The 17,385-nt window shown below is 34.4% G+C and overlaps 2 protein-coding genes across 2 annotated transcripts in view; one reads left to right on the top strand and one right to left on the bottom strand.

Moving 5' to 3' along the window:
- Positions 1–1,842: 1,842 nt before the first annotated feature.
- Positions 1,843–7,622, bottom strand: LOC107598292 (cell wall protein IFF6-like). The gene is made up of 10 exons (XM_016289588.1): positions 7,464–7,622; positions 6,506–6,556; positions 6,105–6,143; positions 4,842–4,880; positions 4,559–4,723; positions 4,451–4,501; positions 4,050–4,088; positions 2,787–2,825; positions 2,426–2,674; positions 1,843–1,988 (listed from the first exon to the last, which is right to left on the bottom strand). Exons 1-10 carry the CDS (start codon positions 7,516–7,518, stop codon positions 1,933–1,935), a joined length of 783 nt encoding a protein of 260 aa, XP_016145074.1. The 5' UTR covers positions 7,519–7,622; the 3' UTR covers positions 1,843–1,932.
- A 1,781-nt stretch (positions 7,623–9,403) lies between these two features.
- LOC107598291 (meiotic nuclear division protein 1 homolog) overlaps positions 9,404–17,385 on the top strand; it is a 13,543-nt gene continuing 5,561 nt past the window's right edge. Inside the window, exons 1-4 of the mRNA XM_016289587.1 lie at positions 9,404–9,478; positions 10,412–10,477; positions 10,607–10,664; positions 17,106–17,150. Of these exons, the coding sequence (XP_016145073.1) occupies positions 9,419–9,478; positions 10,412–10,477; positions 10,607–10,664; positions 17,106–17,150 (229 nt within the window). The 5' untranslated portion in view covers positions 9,404–9,418. The remainder of the gene's footprint in view (positions 9,479–10,411; positions 10,478–10,606; positions 10,665–17,105; positions 17,151–17,385) is intronic.

Below are 17,385 nucleotides of genomic sequence, written 5' to 3'. Positions count from 1 at the left end.
CTTCTGAAATGTTATGCACAGTGTTGGGGGTAATTATTACAAGTAACGCAAGTTACGTTATCAGATTACTTTTTTCAAGTAACTAGTAAAGTAACGCATTACTTTTTAATTTACAAGAGAATATCGGAGTTACTTTTTCAAATAAGTAACGCAAGTTACTTTTTTTTTTCAAATTTATTGACTGACAGCTCTCCTGTCCCCGTGCTGAGAGAAATCAGAAGATGTTACTGTAGCTCTAAAATAAATATGAATATGCATTAATTCATCTCTCACACAAAAAACAAACAAAAACAAACACAGTATTCCTCAAAATGAATAAAAATAATGCAACTCAGAATATGACGCAAACCTGCAATAATTAAATGTTAAACAACACAAATATCCTTTATGTATTTAATCCCATTCTATTTGCTTCTGAGCTTCGATGATCCAGTTCAAGCGTACTAATAAGCCAAAATTACTCTAGATGAACATCTGTGTGTCTTTGTTTATTGCTGAAGTGTGTTCTTCTGCATTCTACTGTACTTTCCCTTCAGCCTGAGGCTTATTCATTTCACTTCTGGTGTGAAAAGGCTTTTATATTTGCCAGAAATATAACTTTTTTATTTTAAAAACAAACAAGCAAGCCCTGTCCAGATTTAACAAGTAACGTAACGCATTACTTTCCATAAAAAGTAACTAAGTAACGTAATTAGTAACTTTTTTTTCATGGAGTAACGCAATATTGTAATGCATTACTTTTAAAAGTAACTTTCCCCAACACTGATTATTACAAACATTTATGTCTATGAGTCTTCACCATTCCTCGGAAACAATCTGAATTCAGCCTGAAGTGCAGTGAAATATGACGTGTGAATGTAAATAATCAAGAAATGCACGACATCTGTTAAAGATCTGTGCTGAAAAATTAAATATTTGCAAGCTAGTACAATGACTTTCCTGTTATAACCACTAGACAGCTGTCCAAGCCAATACTGTACTGCGAATACTGTACTGTACTACGTTCTAGAAATTGTGTAGCTTTCCCAGGTTTGGACTACATCTTGCATAAAGGAGGGAATAATAAGTCTAGTGTACTCACTGAAAAGCGTTTCATTATATTTGGCCAGTGTCCACTTTCTTGCCTCCATCTGCAAGCAAACGATGAAAAGACACAGATTCTTTGCATTAAAAGCTTTAAACCAAACATGTTCCACATCTTTAAAAAATATATATCTTAGATTTTTCTAATATAAATAGATCATATATTTACACACTTTTACAGTGCAAACAATTTCAACCCTACAAACACAGTCTGTTTGTATGAAAGATGTTTTGAACCTTAATGTAAAGGTTTAAGTGTGAATCAACTAAACATCAACTTTCATAAAGTGAGGTCTTTTGAGCATTTGAATGTTTTTAGTGCAATGGCTCCCCCTGCTGGCCAAAGCACAAACTTCCCTAAAACTGCAAAATAATGTAACACACTCAGTATAACAGCTTAATGTTGTTTTTAAGCAATGCATTATTAGAGCATACATTATTAGGTTTAAATTAAAGATTTATATTTGAATTGCATATAAAATGTTCATCCACACATACTGTTCATACACAGTTTTAACAAAGTAATTTTAACTTGATATGATGCGTATTTGTCAGTCATACAGAAACAGGTAAGGTCTGTAATAGTACTAATAAAATATATATTTTTAAATAAACAATAACCAGGTTTATACATAATCATATATATTATTGTTAATGCTTGTTTTCCAGCAAGCCATATTTTAACCATCTTCATGCTTTTTACTGAGTAAACTGTTGCACATCTGGGTAAGCCACATATTTGCTAAAAGGAACTAAGAAACATCTTAAATACACTACTGAAGTGCAGCCAGCAGATATCACTCATAATACATGATTATAGAAACACAACATGCTCTTAAAACCGTGTACCTACATTGGCACTTTTTCATTGTCTTCATGATCCAGATAAGGATCTTCTTTTCTGTCTTTGGAAGAAAACAGATGAGAAGACATGATAAACATTTCTCATCCCACAGTGTTTTCTTCTTCATTTATGGTTCAGTTTGAGTTGCCTTCTAAGGAACCGTAAACTGTAAGCAATGGAAGGAGAAAGGAAAGAAAGACTCTTTTTAGTCTCAGAGCCATGGATGACAAAAACTGTGTTGCAAAAATGTAATTAAAATGTTTTTTTGTGTGTGTGTTTTTGTGAATCCAGAGTTTGCACATGCTGCTCAGTAGGTTTAAACATAGTGAATTACTACTGTGCATCCATTCAGGTTTTTTCCACGTTTACCTTCAGGTTTTATGCACATCTGTAAATATTTGTGTCTTTCAGATAAATATGTAAACACCACCCTAACTGATGTTTTTGGCTGGTTATTTAGAGTCTGTACGTCTATTAGTTTGAATGCATTGAACATACCAGCAGCTTTTATTCTCCTCCTGCGGTAGATCATGACTACACACACGATTACAGCGATGATGATGAGTGTGAGAACCAGGGGAATGATGATCATGATGACTGGGCTGAGATCCTCCTCGTCTGCGTCTGTATTAGTCTCTGTAGTCGGCTCTGTATTAGTCTCTGTATTAGTCTCTGTAGTCGGCTCTGTTTCCTGATTATTAACTGAGTCACTGCTTGCTGTGGAAACTGATTCCGGGGAATCTGCAACTGAACAAGATTTAAGTAAAGGATCCATTTCCCAAAGTAGAAAGTCACAGTAAAAGTGGATCAGATAAAGCTTAAAACGGTTATTTTATCATCTGGAAAGGACAATACACACCAAGGCTCCTGCCATCTCCAGAGCTGTCCCCATGATTATCTTTAAAGCAATAAATACATCATGAAAAAACATGTAAACAAGCATCGATACATAAAACATTTTATACATTTGATCTCTGTATATTAGTTATATGGCTTATGATGTGGCTACACAATAATATTTGCTACATCAGGTTAATATTTTTTTTATGTTAATGTTTTTGAAGGAACGCTCTTCTGCTCACCAAGGCTGAATTTGTTTAATAATAATAAAAAAATAGTGAAATATTATTATAATGTAAAACAGCTGTTTTCTCTGTGAATCTCTGTTAAACTGTAATGTATTTCTGTGATGTGCAGCTGTATTTTCAGCATCATTCCTCCAGTCTTCAGTGTCACATGATCTTCAGAAATCAGTATAATATGCTGATCTGCTGCTCGAGAAACATTTCTGATTATTATCAATGTTGAAAACAGTTGTGCTGCACAATATTTTTGTGGAACCGTAATACATTTACTTGACTACATTTCAAAAGAATAGCATTTATATGAAAAAAACTTTTGTAACATTTTACAAAATGTCTTTACTGTCACTTTTGATCAATTTAATGCATTCTTGCTGAATAAAATTATTAATTTCTTAATAAATAAATAAATCTTACTGTCCCCAAAGTTTGGAATGGTGTATTATAAATCGCTTAGTACATTGAAATTATATTATATCTAGGACGGGGCGGTAAAATATGATATCTCGATATCTTTCCAAATTTTGACGAGTATATATATATATATAGAGATGTTTTTGCATTTGCAGTAGAATAATTTTAAAAGGTTTTTAATTAAAAAAAATATTTGATTTGGATAGAACATCTATCATTCATGTTTGGTGCAAAAAAACAAGCAGACTAAGTGTCCACTCATTTCTTTTCTCCTTGTGTATAAAGAAAGTGTGAAATCGGTACAAAAAGTGCATTCTGACAGCTTCTTTAGAGCAATGTAATTCACATACTACATTTTACACTGTGGGGAAAATTATGCAAACGTCTCACGGGCTTTCACAGCCAAGAACACAAGTCTATCAACGGTTTCTGCTCTGTGGCACGACACACTGCCACTAACAACTCTTTCAGACAAGAAACTAGTCGCTATAAGCACTTCTTGGCATGAAATTCAAGATATTCTATCATTTTATATCAATCATTCTATTATCACGATAATATCACTAATATTTGATATATTGCCCAGCCCTAGTTATATCTTCTAGTTGCTAACCACTACTTCTTACCTGAGTTTTCTTCTTCACCCTCTGCTTTGGGACCTAACACTGTTCAGTGTAGAAACAGATCAGATTTATGAGTGGAGGTGAAACATGAAACAAACACAAAAACATTATAGACAACAACTATGGCAGACATAATGTACAAAATATTGCTTCAAACTTAAATCATTTTTCCAAAAATAAGGTCCATGGGGCGGCACCTTTGCACCTTATTTAATCCTTATATTAGTGCCTAAAATGTACATATTAATAGCTAAATGTTACATATTTGTAACTTTTGCAAAGTCCCAGTAACAGCTTTAGCACCTTGCTTTCTGAGAGTGTTGCAGTGACCACAAGAAAGTAGATTACAGTAGTCTACGACGTGTTTGGAAACGTCTACATCAAATAAAAACCAAGATACTCACAGTCTTCAGAGACAAACTCTTCCTCGGGCTCTTCGTTGTCTTCACATTGAACTGTAATGACATGCAACTAAATTACTTTACACAGTTAAGAAGGGACTTTAAAGAAGCTTGGAATGATGATCATGATGACTGGGCTGAGATCCTCCTTAGTCGGCTCTGTATTAGTCTCTGTATTAGTCTCTGTAGTCGGCTCTGTATTAGTCTCTGTAGTCGGCTCTGTTTCCTGATTATTAACTGAGTCACTGCTTGCTGTGGAAACTGATTCCGGGGAATCTGCAACTGAACAAGATTTAAGTAAAGGATCCATTTCCCAAAGTAGAAAGTCACAGTAAAAGTGGATCAGATAAAGCTTAAAACGATTATTTTATCATCTGGAAAGGACAATACACACCAAGGCTCCTGCCATCTCCAGAGCTGTCCCCATGATTATCTTTAAAGCAATAAATACATCATGAAAAAACATGTAAACAAGCATCGATACATAAAACATTTTATACATTTGATCTCTGTATATTAGTTATATGGCTTATGATGTGGCTACACAATAATATTTGCTACATCAGGTTAATATTTTTTTTATGTTAATGTTTTTGAAGGAACGCTCTTCTGCTCACCAAGGCTGAATTTGTTTAATAATAATAAAAAAATAGTGAAATATTATTATAATTTAAAACAGCTGTTTTCTCTGTGAATCTGTGTTAAAGTGTAATGTATTTCTGTGATGCGCAGCTGTATTTTCAGCATCATTCCTCCAGTCTTCAGTGTCACATGATCTTCAGAAATCAGTATAATATGCTGATCTGCTGCTCGAGAAACATTTCTGATTATTATCAATGTTGAAAACAGTTGTGCTGCACAATATTTTTGTGGAACCGTAATACATTTACTTGACTACATTTCAAAAGAATAGCATTTATATGAAAAAAACTTTTGTAACATTTTACAAAATGTCTTTACTGTCACTTTTGATCAATTTAATGCATTCTTGCTGAATAAAATTATTAATTTCTTAATAAATAAATAAATCTTACTGTCCCCAAAGTTTGGAATGGTGTATTATAAATCGCTTAGTACATTGAAATTATATTATATCTAGGACGGGGCGGTAAAATATGATATCTCGATATCTTTCCAAATTTTGACGAGTATATATATATATATAGAGATGTTTTTGCATTTGTAGTAGAATAATTTTAAAAGGTTTTTAATTAAAAAAAATATTTGATTTGGATAGAACATCTATCATTCATGTTTGGTGCAAAAAAACAAGCAGACTAAGTGTCCACTCATTTCTTTTCTCCTTGTGTATAAAGAAAGTGTGAAATCGGTACAAAAAGTGCATTCTGACAGCTTCTTTAGAGCAATGTAATTCACATACTACATTTTACACTGTGGGGAAAATTATGCAAACGTCTCACGGGCTTTCACAGCCAAGAACACAAGTCTATCAACGGTTTCTGCTCTGTGGCACGACACACTGCCACTAACAACTCTTTCAGACAAGAAACTAGTCGCTATAAGCACTTCTTGGCATGAAATTCAAGATATTCTATCATTTTATATCAATCATTCTATTATCACGATAATATCACTAATATTTGATATATTGCCCAGCCCTAGTTATATCTTCTAGTTGCTAACCACTACTTCTTACCTGAGTTTTCTTCTTCACCCTCTGCTTTGGGACCTAACACTGTTCAGTGTAGAAACAGATCAGATTTATGAGTGGAGGTGAAACATGAAACAAACACAAAAACATTATAGACAACAACTATGGCAGACATAATGTACAAAATATTGCTTCAAACTTAAATCATTTTTCCAAAAATAAGGTCCATGGGGCGGCACCTTTGCACCTTATTTAATCCTTATATTAGTGCCTAAAATGTACATATTAATAGCTAAATGTTACATATTTGTAACTTTTGCAAAGTCCCAGTAACAGCTTTAGCACCTTGCTTTCTGAGAGTGTTGCAGTGACCACAAGAAAGTAGATTACAGTAGTCTACGACGTGTTTGGAAACGTCTACATCAAATAAAAACCAAGATACTCACAGTCTTCAGAGACAAACTCTTCCTCGGGCTCTTCGTTGTCTTCACATTGAACTGTAATGACATGCAACTAAATTACTTTACACAGTTAAGAAGGGACTTTAAAGAAGCTTCATCTAGATTTTTATACTGAGGTTCAGTTGAGGCCTGTTTCAGTTCTGAAGAAAGATGTTATCTGAGTATACCAGAGATTACAAACATTCATCGGCCTTTTTTCCTAACAAAGAACAGCATTTATTAATATAGGTTCATTTAATGGTTCAATATATATATATATATAGTATACAGTAATTAATGTTTGTCCATTAAACATTATCTAATGTTAATGTTGACTTGTTTAAATTGTACATGTAGAAACTAAATGTCATAAAAGTGTTCAAACTAATAAACTAATGTTAACACACAGAACCTCACTGGGAAGTGTTACCAAAATAATCATACTTTAATTTATAAATATACCATTAATTACATAAGAGTGAAAGTGACTGTCACTGTAAAGTGCTACCAACATCGTCTCAACGAAAACATAATCTTCATAACATAATATTTGAATATCAAAATTCATATTCAGCGACAAGAGAAGTATGAGGTAAAAAGGAGGAAACTAATAATCAGAGGAAATGATTGCCGTAAACCAAGAGGAAGATACATTTGTCCTGAATTAATATTATCCTTGTCACCGACAAAGACGAGCTGTTTTGTGCTTTGCATGAAACCAGAAACAACAAAATGAGTCAAAGAACTATAGTTATAACGTAATGTGATCACTCTGTCTTCTACTTTATCATCGTCCATTGATACGACAGGTCATTAGTCTAAAATGTTTTCTGAGGATCATGACGAAGAGAGCAGACAGAAGAGAGCGACTGTAAATGAATGGGAAAAATAGAAAGAGAGTGATATAGAGAGAGAGATAGGATTCTACATAAAGCAAAAATGATCTACGACCGTGAGCACCTACCAAGTTCAGTCCAGCTAGCAGTCAATGCCAAAAGCAGGAATAGTGTAAGATTCATTTCCCAGAGTCCTCGGTGGAAGCACTGGCCCAGAGACACAGACACAGACACAGACACAGACTCATTGCATTGTGACTGGTGGCTAACACGCCTTCATGACATCCTGCTTCCTCTTTCAGACCTGATTCACCTCTCCTTCTCTCCCTCGGATGTGATGCAATCAAGCAGTGAGCTTGTTACCACAAGCTGTGCCTGAGTAACGCATTCCTGCATATACGGAGTGACCTAACCGAAAACCAGAGGGAAAAAAGAGAAGAGCAAAAAGTCACAGGCAGCTTTAAACTCAAAGACTCTAAACAGACTGAAGGAGGAAGAGAGTGTGAAGCGTTTGAGTGTATCAGTGTGTCACTGTCAAAACAGCTTTCTTGCTTAAAAATGTAAACAACTCCAAGCATTTGGATGTTAATTAACTGATGCAGTCAGGCCCGTGATGCATACACGGATCATTATCAGGATACATAGTTACAATAATGTATCTACCTTTCACAGGGGGGTGCAAATATGGATGGAGTGAAATATTAGATATGTTGGATAAACTATTATCTAGCAAAAAAATGTGTTACTGCAAGAAAATAACAAAATCACAGTATTCAATTATATATAAAAAGTTTTGGAAACAGTATTGCAAATATCCTCCCAAATTAATTAACCTCATACACAAGTGTAAACTATATGTACCCATATTATATTTCCATATATGACATATACTGTATTGTCATATGAGAGGAGATCCATATATATATACTGTATATATATACATTTGTGGCTAGCCTATATGTGTATATAAAACCTGACATATTGGTATCATGAATATACAAGATAGACATGTGTTTAAAAGAAAATATTCCAAAAACGTATTGTTTTCATAAGGTTTCATATATGAATGAAATAGATATTGTTGACCTATGACTTTGCTGGGTCTAAAACCAACACAGAGAAGTCAATTCTTTCAGTATTCGGGGGGGATTTCTATCATTCTGCTTCTTTCATTGTTCGCTCATCTGCGATACGTCTATAGGACGTTTCCTATCAGATGTCAGATAGAAGATGTCTTTAAGATGCGTATGATTTAGAATGCATGTAAAACTGACACACAGCAGATGCTTTCCAGATGAAGCGATCTTTAACAGACATTCGTGTTTTATCTGGAACTACTCTTACTCTAGACCTTAACACCTGGGGCAAGAAAAGTAAGACTGACCTCTTGGCTACCTGCTAGCTGGTCAAACTAGTTCTTATGACACAACGTTTATGCAGCTGTTCCCAGATGTGTTGTTTGTGCATGAGACAAACGTAAAGTCATGTGCTAATAAATGTACTATTAAACAACTAATAGTTATTTAGTAGATACTAGATAATACGTAGATAATATTTTCAGTCCTAGGCCAAACTACAATATTCTATTTTTGTTTTGTTTGCGAATATACCACATCCTAACCTGCTTAGACTAGTCTTAACATTTAGACACATATTGTTTTATGCAAGATTGGTCGTAACTTTTTTTAAAGTAAGATACATTCAAACCTAAACTGGTCTAATTTGAATTTGGAAAGTAAGACTGATAACCACTTGGTTAACTGCTAGTTAGTCAAACCAGTTCTTAAGAAAAAAGGTGGCTGTGTTTGTGTAACTGGCCCCTACGGGTAAGAAATGAGCTGCTGCGCATGCGCGCTAGCACTAGTGTTGCCAGGTCCGCGGTTTTTACACTGAGCTACTTTAACACTGTTGAGTTGTTTTTCCATGTCCACGGGTTGAACCATCAGCGTGGTATTTAGCACGCTATTTTTAACAGGGACACCCCCCCCCCCTCGAAACGCATTAGGGCTAGTTTTGGGCTAGTTTTAAATAGCGATAGGCCGGTTTTGTTGTGACCACCTGGCAACCCTGTGTAGCACCACGCATGCGCAGTGAGATTTCCTTCGCATCTGGCGCCACACTCAAGCTGCTCGACTGGAACATGGTGAGAACGTGATTTATAGATTTAATAATTCTGTTACTGTTTAGAGTCGTAGAGTCGAATAAACCACATTAAGGTTTGCAGAAATGTGCGACGTCTTTGCTACATTGTTTCACAACATTGTTAGTTCCTGTTCTCTTAACATGTAGCGTTAGCTTCTTCGAATATAGCAAATATGATCATATCAAAGTCAGTCTTCATCCTGAAGATCATCTTAATATCTTTCAGATTTGCTTCGAAGCAGTCTAATTATCATACAAGAGACTGCATGTGAGAATAAATGCAAACATATATTGATATAAGTTAATGTGGCAATATGGAAATAAATACATATTAAACATAAATGAACACATAAATATAAAATTAATACAGTTAAATAAATAAAAAATTAGTTATTATTAAAAAATTATAAATTGAGGGGGGAAATGCAAAAATAAATTCAAGTTTAAATTTAATAAAGAATTAAATTTTTTTTTTTAGCAAGTCATTTATTCCTTTTTCTAGTTCTTAAATCGGGAAATAAATAAAAATAAATGAATGCATAAATAAATATAAAATAAATAAATGAAAGAATAAAAGAAAATATAGTTAAATTTAAATAAAAAAAAAATATTTAAAAATAATAAATTGAGGGAAAGGAATGCAAAAATAAATTCAGGTCTAAATTTAATTAATAATGAAGTCATTTATTCCTTTATATATTTCGTATTCCGTTTATTTATTTATTGTAGTTTTGATCCTCCGTAGCTTTGAGATAATTAGTTTTTGAACCAATCCATTAAAACAAACAGAATCAGAAACGAGACACTCGACTCTCGAATGTTCGATTTGTTCTCTCAGAGATAAGGATAAAAACAGCACACCTGTTCAATAATGACACTAATGAATTAGTTTTATTTATCTAACAGAGACATGTTTCTCTTTTATCCTCCACAGTCTAAAAAGAAAGGACTTAGCCTGGAGGAGAAAAGGAGTCGTATGATGGAGATATTCTTTGAAACTGTAAGTATGCTTGATTTCATATTCTTGTGTATGAATCCCGTGAGCCTATAGATGCGTGACTGTGTCCATGTCTGACACGGTTCTCTAGTAGTGCAATATAATCTCACACTCTGTTTTTCCCGCTTCCAGAAAGATGTGTTTCAGCTGAAAGACATGGAAAAAATCGCCCCCAAGTCCAAAGGAATCAGTAAGTTTGATCAACCTTGACACTGATAAGTCACAGACAGAGTGCTGGGCGGTATACCGGTTCATAACGAATACTGGTGTTTATTTTTATTATGATATTCATTTTTAAAATACCGCAATACGTCGCTTAAAGAACATTGGATCCCTTTCCACTGTTGCACTGTGGTGAGGGAACAGCTGTATGTGTTACTAAGTGTGAAAGTTCAGAAACTGAAGCTGTAGAACTAATAGAACGTGATGATGAAAGAAGAACTCATCCACAATATCCACACTGACCTCCACAAATATCCTCCGCCCGCTGACATCAGCTCCCGCGTCTCACACACACACACACACGAAAGATGTGTTTCAGCTGAAAGACATGGAAAAAATCGCCCCCAAGTCCAAAGGAATCAGTAAGTTTGATCAACCTTGACACTGATAAGTCACAGACAGAGTGCTGGGTGGTATACCGGTTCATAACGAATACCGGTGTTTATTTTTATTATGATATTAATTTTTAAAATACCGCAATACGTCACTTAAAGAACATTGGATCCCTTTTCACTGTTGCACTGTGGTGAGGGAACAGCTGTATGTGTTACTAAGTGTGAAAGTTCCGTATGTAATGGTAATCATCAGAAAACTGATCCTTGCCTGTTTGAAAGCAGAGGATTTTTCCAGACGAGGCGCCAAAATAACGAACCTAGCTGTAGAAACGGCCAGGAATGCACTTGACCTGAAATTCAGAAAAGTTCTGCCCTAGGGCTTTATAAATATCTGTCAGTGATGCTGAAATGTTTGTCCTGTTGGAAGAAATAATAATAATAATGATGAATAATAAAAAATAAACTGGCGTAACGTTTAAAAAAACAATATTTTTTAACAAAAATGTCAATGCGGGAGAGGCTTCAGCGTGCTGAATAAACCACTTTTGTAAGTAAACGGATTATTTGAGACAAGTATATTTGCCATTTAATACTTATTTTGGGGTAAGCTATATTTAGAGTTTACAACAACATAATATGGATGGATAATATTCTATTCACGACACAACTTACTCATTTCTATCGTATCTGCAAACAGCAATTAACAGTCTTAAAACACAGAAAGCAATTTAGTGATGACGTTGCAATATAGGCACAAATGATCCAAGTTGACTGTTGTGCATTCTTGTTTTTACGCTTTGGGAAACCAACACTTTGCTAAAAAATTATATTTTTATTTTGCATTGAATAGGGATGCTCATTTTAACCGGTTAACCGACCGTAAGAATTTTGACCGATTCATACAATCACGGGTTAAAAAGTCATCTCATTATTTATTTTTTCAGTAATTTATCAAAATATTTCAAAAAGGTTTGCTGCATGGTTAAAATACGCTATGCATATAAAAAAAATTGTTTTTTAGGGTGAAAAAACATAAGTCGCGTATAAGTCGCATTTTATTATTTCATTCAGAAATAGGCCTGATGCCGACGCGAAATGTTTACGAACATTATAATAAACACTGTAAACATAGCTAGTGTTAGTTCCCCTCACTCCACAACAAATCCTTTCAATTAACAGCATTTAAAAAAGAACAAGAATTAAAAATATAAGAAGCTATAGCAATATAGGCTATATATATACAATCGGTTAACAAGCGTCGGTTAGGAAAAATAACCGAAATGGACGTCCCTAGCATTGAATGTTACATTTTCTCCCTTTTTTCTTCACAAAATGTTTTTTTTTCTTTTAAAACGAACAGAAATCATGCAGCTACATACTGTCGTAGTATACATTCATATGATGCAAAACAGATTTCGACAAAGCATCGTCTATTCGAGCAAAAACTATAATTGTATATAAATAATGCCGATAATATAAATAACACTGAAAATCAGCGTAGAGGGACTAAATAGTTCACATCTTACCCTCCAGGATCCTCCTTATTCATATTTTTAACAATTTATTTATTTGTGTATTATAGAATTACAGAAACAAGACGCTGAGGTCTGTAGTTGGCCACTTTGCTCCCTAAGATATTGGCTTCATTGTCACGAAAACAAAACACAAAATTTGTATTGTTTGACCACTATAATCCATCTCAGAATACAGTACCTCTGTATATTTGTGCTCTGTGATGAGAGTCTGCTGGTATACAGAGATGGGTTGTGGGTTAAATATATCAAATGTAATGTAAATTTAAAAGTGTGAATTTATATAGTCTAAATACACTTTGACTTCTGCCAGACGGTGATTAACAGGCTTAGTGCTCACTCTGCCTTGTCTTAAAAGTGGAAGTTCTGATATGTCTTAATATTATCAAACTTAAATTGATTTCACAATTACATTGCCATGACACTCATAATTTCTGCACGGACTGGTTAGTTCTCCTAAAAGCGTGCATGTAGCTGTGTAAATAGTACACACATTAATATCAAAAACCCAGCAGGATTTCACTGCTGCGTTTACTTTGTTTTCCATTTTTTCTAAGTAATCATCTGCATTACTCTGATAAGACACCAGGGAGCGAGAAGCACACAATAAAGAGTCAGCAACAGACTCTGTCTGCATAGTAAGGGAAGCGTTGCTCACAGCAAGTCTGAAGCCTTACAGTGATTGTCTTGAAATTTACGGTTGTGGTGTTTTGATGACTATAGCAACAGTGCTTGAGAGCTTACTTTTCTTGTTAGGCACAGTCAAAAAACTCAGGAGCACCTTCTGATCAATAACGAAAATTAGCCTTCCCATTACGAGATGATGTTTGACTTAATGTGATTTACAGGGCTTTTTTCCCCCTTTGTAATGCCATTTTTCTAACTTTATAAAAAGTATGTCATCTTTTTATGTCAAATTCAAAAATTTATATTTATAAGCTATTTCAAAACTATAGGATAAGAACAAGTAAGAAGAACATTTACCAATCAAATTAAATCGGTATGAAAAAAAACATTTGCACTACAGAGATGGCACAGAAGAACACAAAAGTGGCTTGTAGGTATATTTACGGACGTTTAATGTGGCATGGGTGCAAATAAATTCATGTTGAGATTAATGTTTTAAATATGAAATTCTGAATAAATTAAATAACTGAAATTATACTTTAAAAATGAAACTAAAACTGCCAGTAGGTGGCGGCAAGTCACTGATTTTATCACTGAATCATTCATTCAATTGATTCGTTCGAACGGCTGATTCATTCAGGAAGGAAGCAAGTCTTTATGAATGGGTAATTGAATCCTTGACTCACTAGATTCGTTTAAAAACGCACGTTCATTCATAAACGAAACAGCGCTGTGTTTGCTTGGAGATGCGCAGCGGCTCAGCTGTGACTATTTTTGTTGATGAAATCGAGCAAAATCAGGCAATAGTGTTGTAGTCAGACAATGTAAGTCACTTAATATTAACTTCTTGTTTATTAAACGTGTATTAAATCAATATCACATTTGCAAACTCCCTTAATAATCATTAAAAGCTGTCGATCATCTCACAAAGTTCCATTATAATCAATCAGAGCTCTCTATACTGCACAAGGCATCTCTTATTTACACTTTGTTATAATGAGAGGATTCGTGAGCTCGCAGAACTCAGTACTGAACAAAATGCCGGTGTATTGAGCAGTGATGGAACACTGCATTCGAGATATCAACAGATATGTCTGTGATGCATTACTCAACGCTGCAAAAACACGTTGTAAATAGAAACCTTTGATGCTCCCCTGAGCGCAAACACAAATCAGATCAGTCGCACATATTTTTTCATAGTCGCCATATGCAGTAGTTTGTGGTCGCACTGTAGAGCCTTGTAAAGAAGATGATTTAAGAGACTAAGCTTCACAGGGAGAGAAGTTAAAATGCTCTCCATTCGCTCAGTTATTTGAGAATTGCATCTCTGGTTAAATGCACCACCACTAACAGTTCTAAGCTCAATAGTAAACTGCACTAAAGAGTTTTTGTGTGACTGAATTTTATTTTGTCTGACACATTTCAGTGTTGCATGTTCTAGCAATGCTAGCAATTGCTTATGATCTACCGTTGATGGATTTACTTTATGGTCTTCACAGTATATTGTAATATGTTGTAATATAATGGTTGCAAAAATGCAACTCCCTCATCAACCTCATTTCTGAACGAGCAGCTTAAAGTAGTATAGCATATGCATTTCAAATTAAGAGTCACTGTGTATTTTGGGCTCGTTTATAATTCAAAGTTTGCATTATGCATACAGTCTACAGTTTATCCTTCTTTTTTTTTTTTGGATATTATTGGTATTTGGGTTACACAAAAAGCTGTATCTGGCATTTAATCCATTGTAAACTCACGTGACTTAGATATCAGTCGTCCTCTAATTTGCATGGATTGATGCATTAGAACATAAACCAGTTTCAGTACACGTATATACTGAATACAAGAAGTCTAGGATTTGAATGTTTTGCTGGTAAGACCTTGTTGAATGCATGCCACAGCCTGTTTAAGTAAAATAATCTGAGATGCATGACTTATTTAAATTTTTTTACATTGTATAGGTTTGATCTGTATGGACATGTGGTATTGATTTTATTAGTGCAGGTCTTAAAAAGTTTTAGATTTGATTTGAGAAACTGTAGATGTAGATACCATGCAACCAACACACAGCTGAAGTTCTACACAAATGTTCGGTGCCTTGTTTATAATATTCCTGACCTATCGCACATTCCCAGCCAAATCCAGCTCTGATCCTCCAGACAGTCATGCGATCAGCCGCGAATAATCATCTCTCTCAGGTGCTGGTGGAGATAATGACTCGCGTCTCTTGAGAGAAAATAACATGTGTAACCTCTCTTTGCATCATCCGCCTCGTTCATCACCCCATCCCTGCAGCTCCGTCTCTCTAGCAACCCCTGCAGTTTAAATGCTGTGAAAATGTCAGTAGTCCCTGCTGAAATACTTGATGCTTTCTCTGCCTTTCGGGATTTGCTGTTATGTCTATATTTTAATCACTTGTAAAATTGTCTTAACTATTGCGTCTCCCTGAGGTACTCCAATATGTTTAGCAGAAGACCGATCTCACACAATTCTGAGTAGTGTTCATTTTGTCAGCCATTTTTAAGTTAGTCTTATTCTTGGTGTCAAAGGTACTTTTTAGTTATTATCATATTTAGTCAACCTTGTCCTGTCTGTGTTTGTTTAGTCAAGTTTTAGTCGACTAACCCCTCGGTTTCACAGACAAGGCTTAAGTCTAGTCTTAGACTAAAATGTAAGTCTGAGCTGTTTCAGATGAAAGAAACTTGCACTGGTTGATCTTAAAATATATATCAGTGCCTTTGTTTTGTCTCGAGATGCACACCAGTAATGTTTTTTTCTAAGGCACGTTTATAAAAAAGTACTTAAGTGTCCTAATTGAACTATGGCCTAATCCTGGCTTAATGAATTATTACTTAAACATACTGTTGATTCAAATTTTTTCTATACCATTCTAAAAAGAATATGATTGTTTCCTAATCTAATAGTTTTGAGCTGAAGCTAAAGAGCGAATGAACAGCTGTTGAGCGGGTTATTTAACTCAAACGCATGAAATTATTCAGGCATACACACAATGTAAGCACAACTTCTGCACAAAATGATGCAAATGCACAGGTGAACTTGAAGTTACACGCTAGTCAGAATGTTCGTCACATTGTGAAAACACTGTTTCTGTTACAAATCCCTTTTCACAGTTATTAACATTGCAACTCTTTTTCATTTTTTTAAATGTACTAAACTAATGAGTTACTCTTTTTCATCAACTGAAATTAGATTGTTATTTTCGGGTTTTCACATGCGTTTTATTTTTTTTTATTAATGTATGTAATTAGGCCTGTCACGATATCAGATTTTTCACTACACGATTATTGTGGCCAAAAGAACTCACAATAATGATTTATCGCAATATTTACAGAATCTTGAAAAAAAAAATATTTTTTTCTTTTTTAACTTCTTTTTGTAAACTGATGTGGCTTCGTATCACAGAATGAGATAGAAATTATATAATTTCATAGTATTCTATACAGCGATAAAGCCTAAGTCAGTTAGCATTGCATTATAAATATACATTATCCTAATGAAAAATACCTGAGATTGCTTGAAGAACACAGATGAACCAAATACTGTACTGTTGCAATGGTGTGTTAATTCTCTTCATATTTCGTCAGTCAAACATTTATTCGGCTACAGCGATAGCTGGATTCATTTGTCCGTATACGGGATTTCCTGGAAAGTCATTTGTTTAATTGCTCCTATGAGTCTCGCTTGTGGACTTTCAGTGCATTTTCAATTTCACTTAACTAATGTTATTTTCATCAACTAAGATTAGATAACATTTTTAGTCCGAGCAAAATGACTTGATGAAATATTGACTACATTTAAAGGATATTTTCATCAATAGAGAAAAACGGATTAAACGGGACTTCACAATGTAACCTGGCGAGTATGGCACTGCTAATATATTCATCCTTTTTCTAGGTAAGGCAAATATTACAGCAAAAGAGGCCGTGTCTAGGTGGACAGGTAAGTCTTTTGTGTGCCTCACACCTTAACAAATTCCCAAAACCAATGATCATGTCATGTGATGCATCCACAAACGATTCTGAAATGTAGGCCACAGACAATCCTGAATGTCCAGTTTTGTCAGATCAGTCTAATATCAGTCCAGGATGATGACTATATATATATATATATATATATATATATATATATATATATATATATATATATATATATATATAGATATATGTATATATAT

This window comes from Sinocyclocheilus grahami, unplaced genomic scaffold, assembly GCF_001515645.1.
Source record: "Sinocyclocheilus grahami isolate Dianchi unplaced genomic scaffold, SAMN03320097.WGS_v1.1 scaffold249.1, whole genome shotgun sequence".
Lineage (NCBI taxonomy): Eukaryota > Metazoa > Chordata > Actinopteri > Cypriniformes > Cyprinidae > Sinocyclocheilus > Sinocyclocheilus grahami.
Note: the sequence above shows the minus strand (reverse complement) of the source record. Positions and strands in the feature narration are given on the sequence as shown.

Coding starts and splice junctions, on each gene's coding strand:
- LOC107598292 (XM_016289588.1), bottom strand. CDS start 7,518: ATGAATCTTACACTATTCCTGCTTTTGGCATTGACTGCTAGCTGGACT. Junction 4,724..4,841: donor TGGAGATGGCAGGAGCCTTG/GTGTGTATTGTC, acceptor GTTCAGTTGCAG/ATTCCCCGGAATCAGTTTCC. Junction 1,989..2,425: donor GAGGAGAATAAAAGCTGCTG/GTATGTTCAATG, acceptor TTTCTTCCAAAG/ACAGAAAAGAAGATCCTTAT.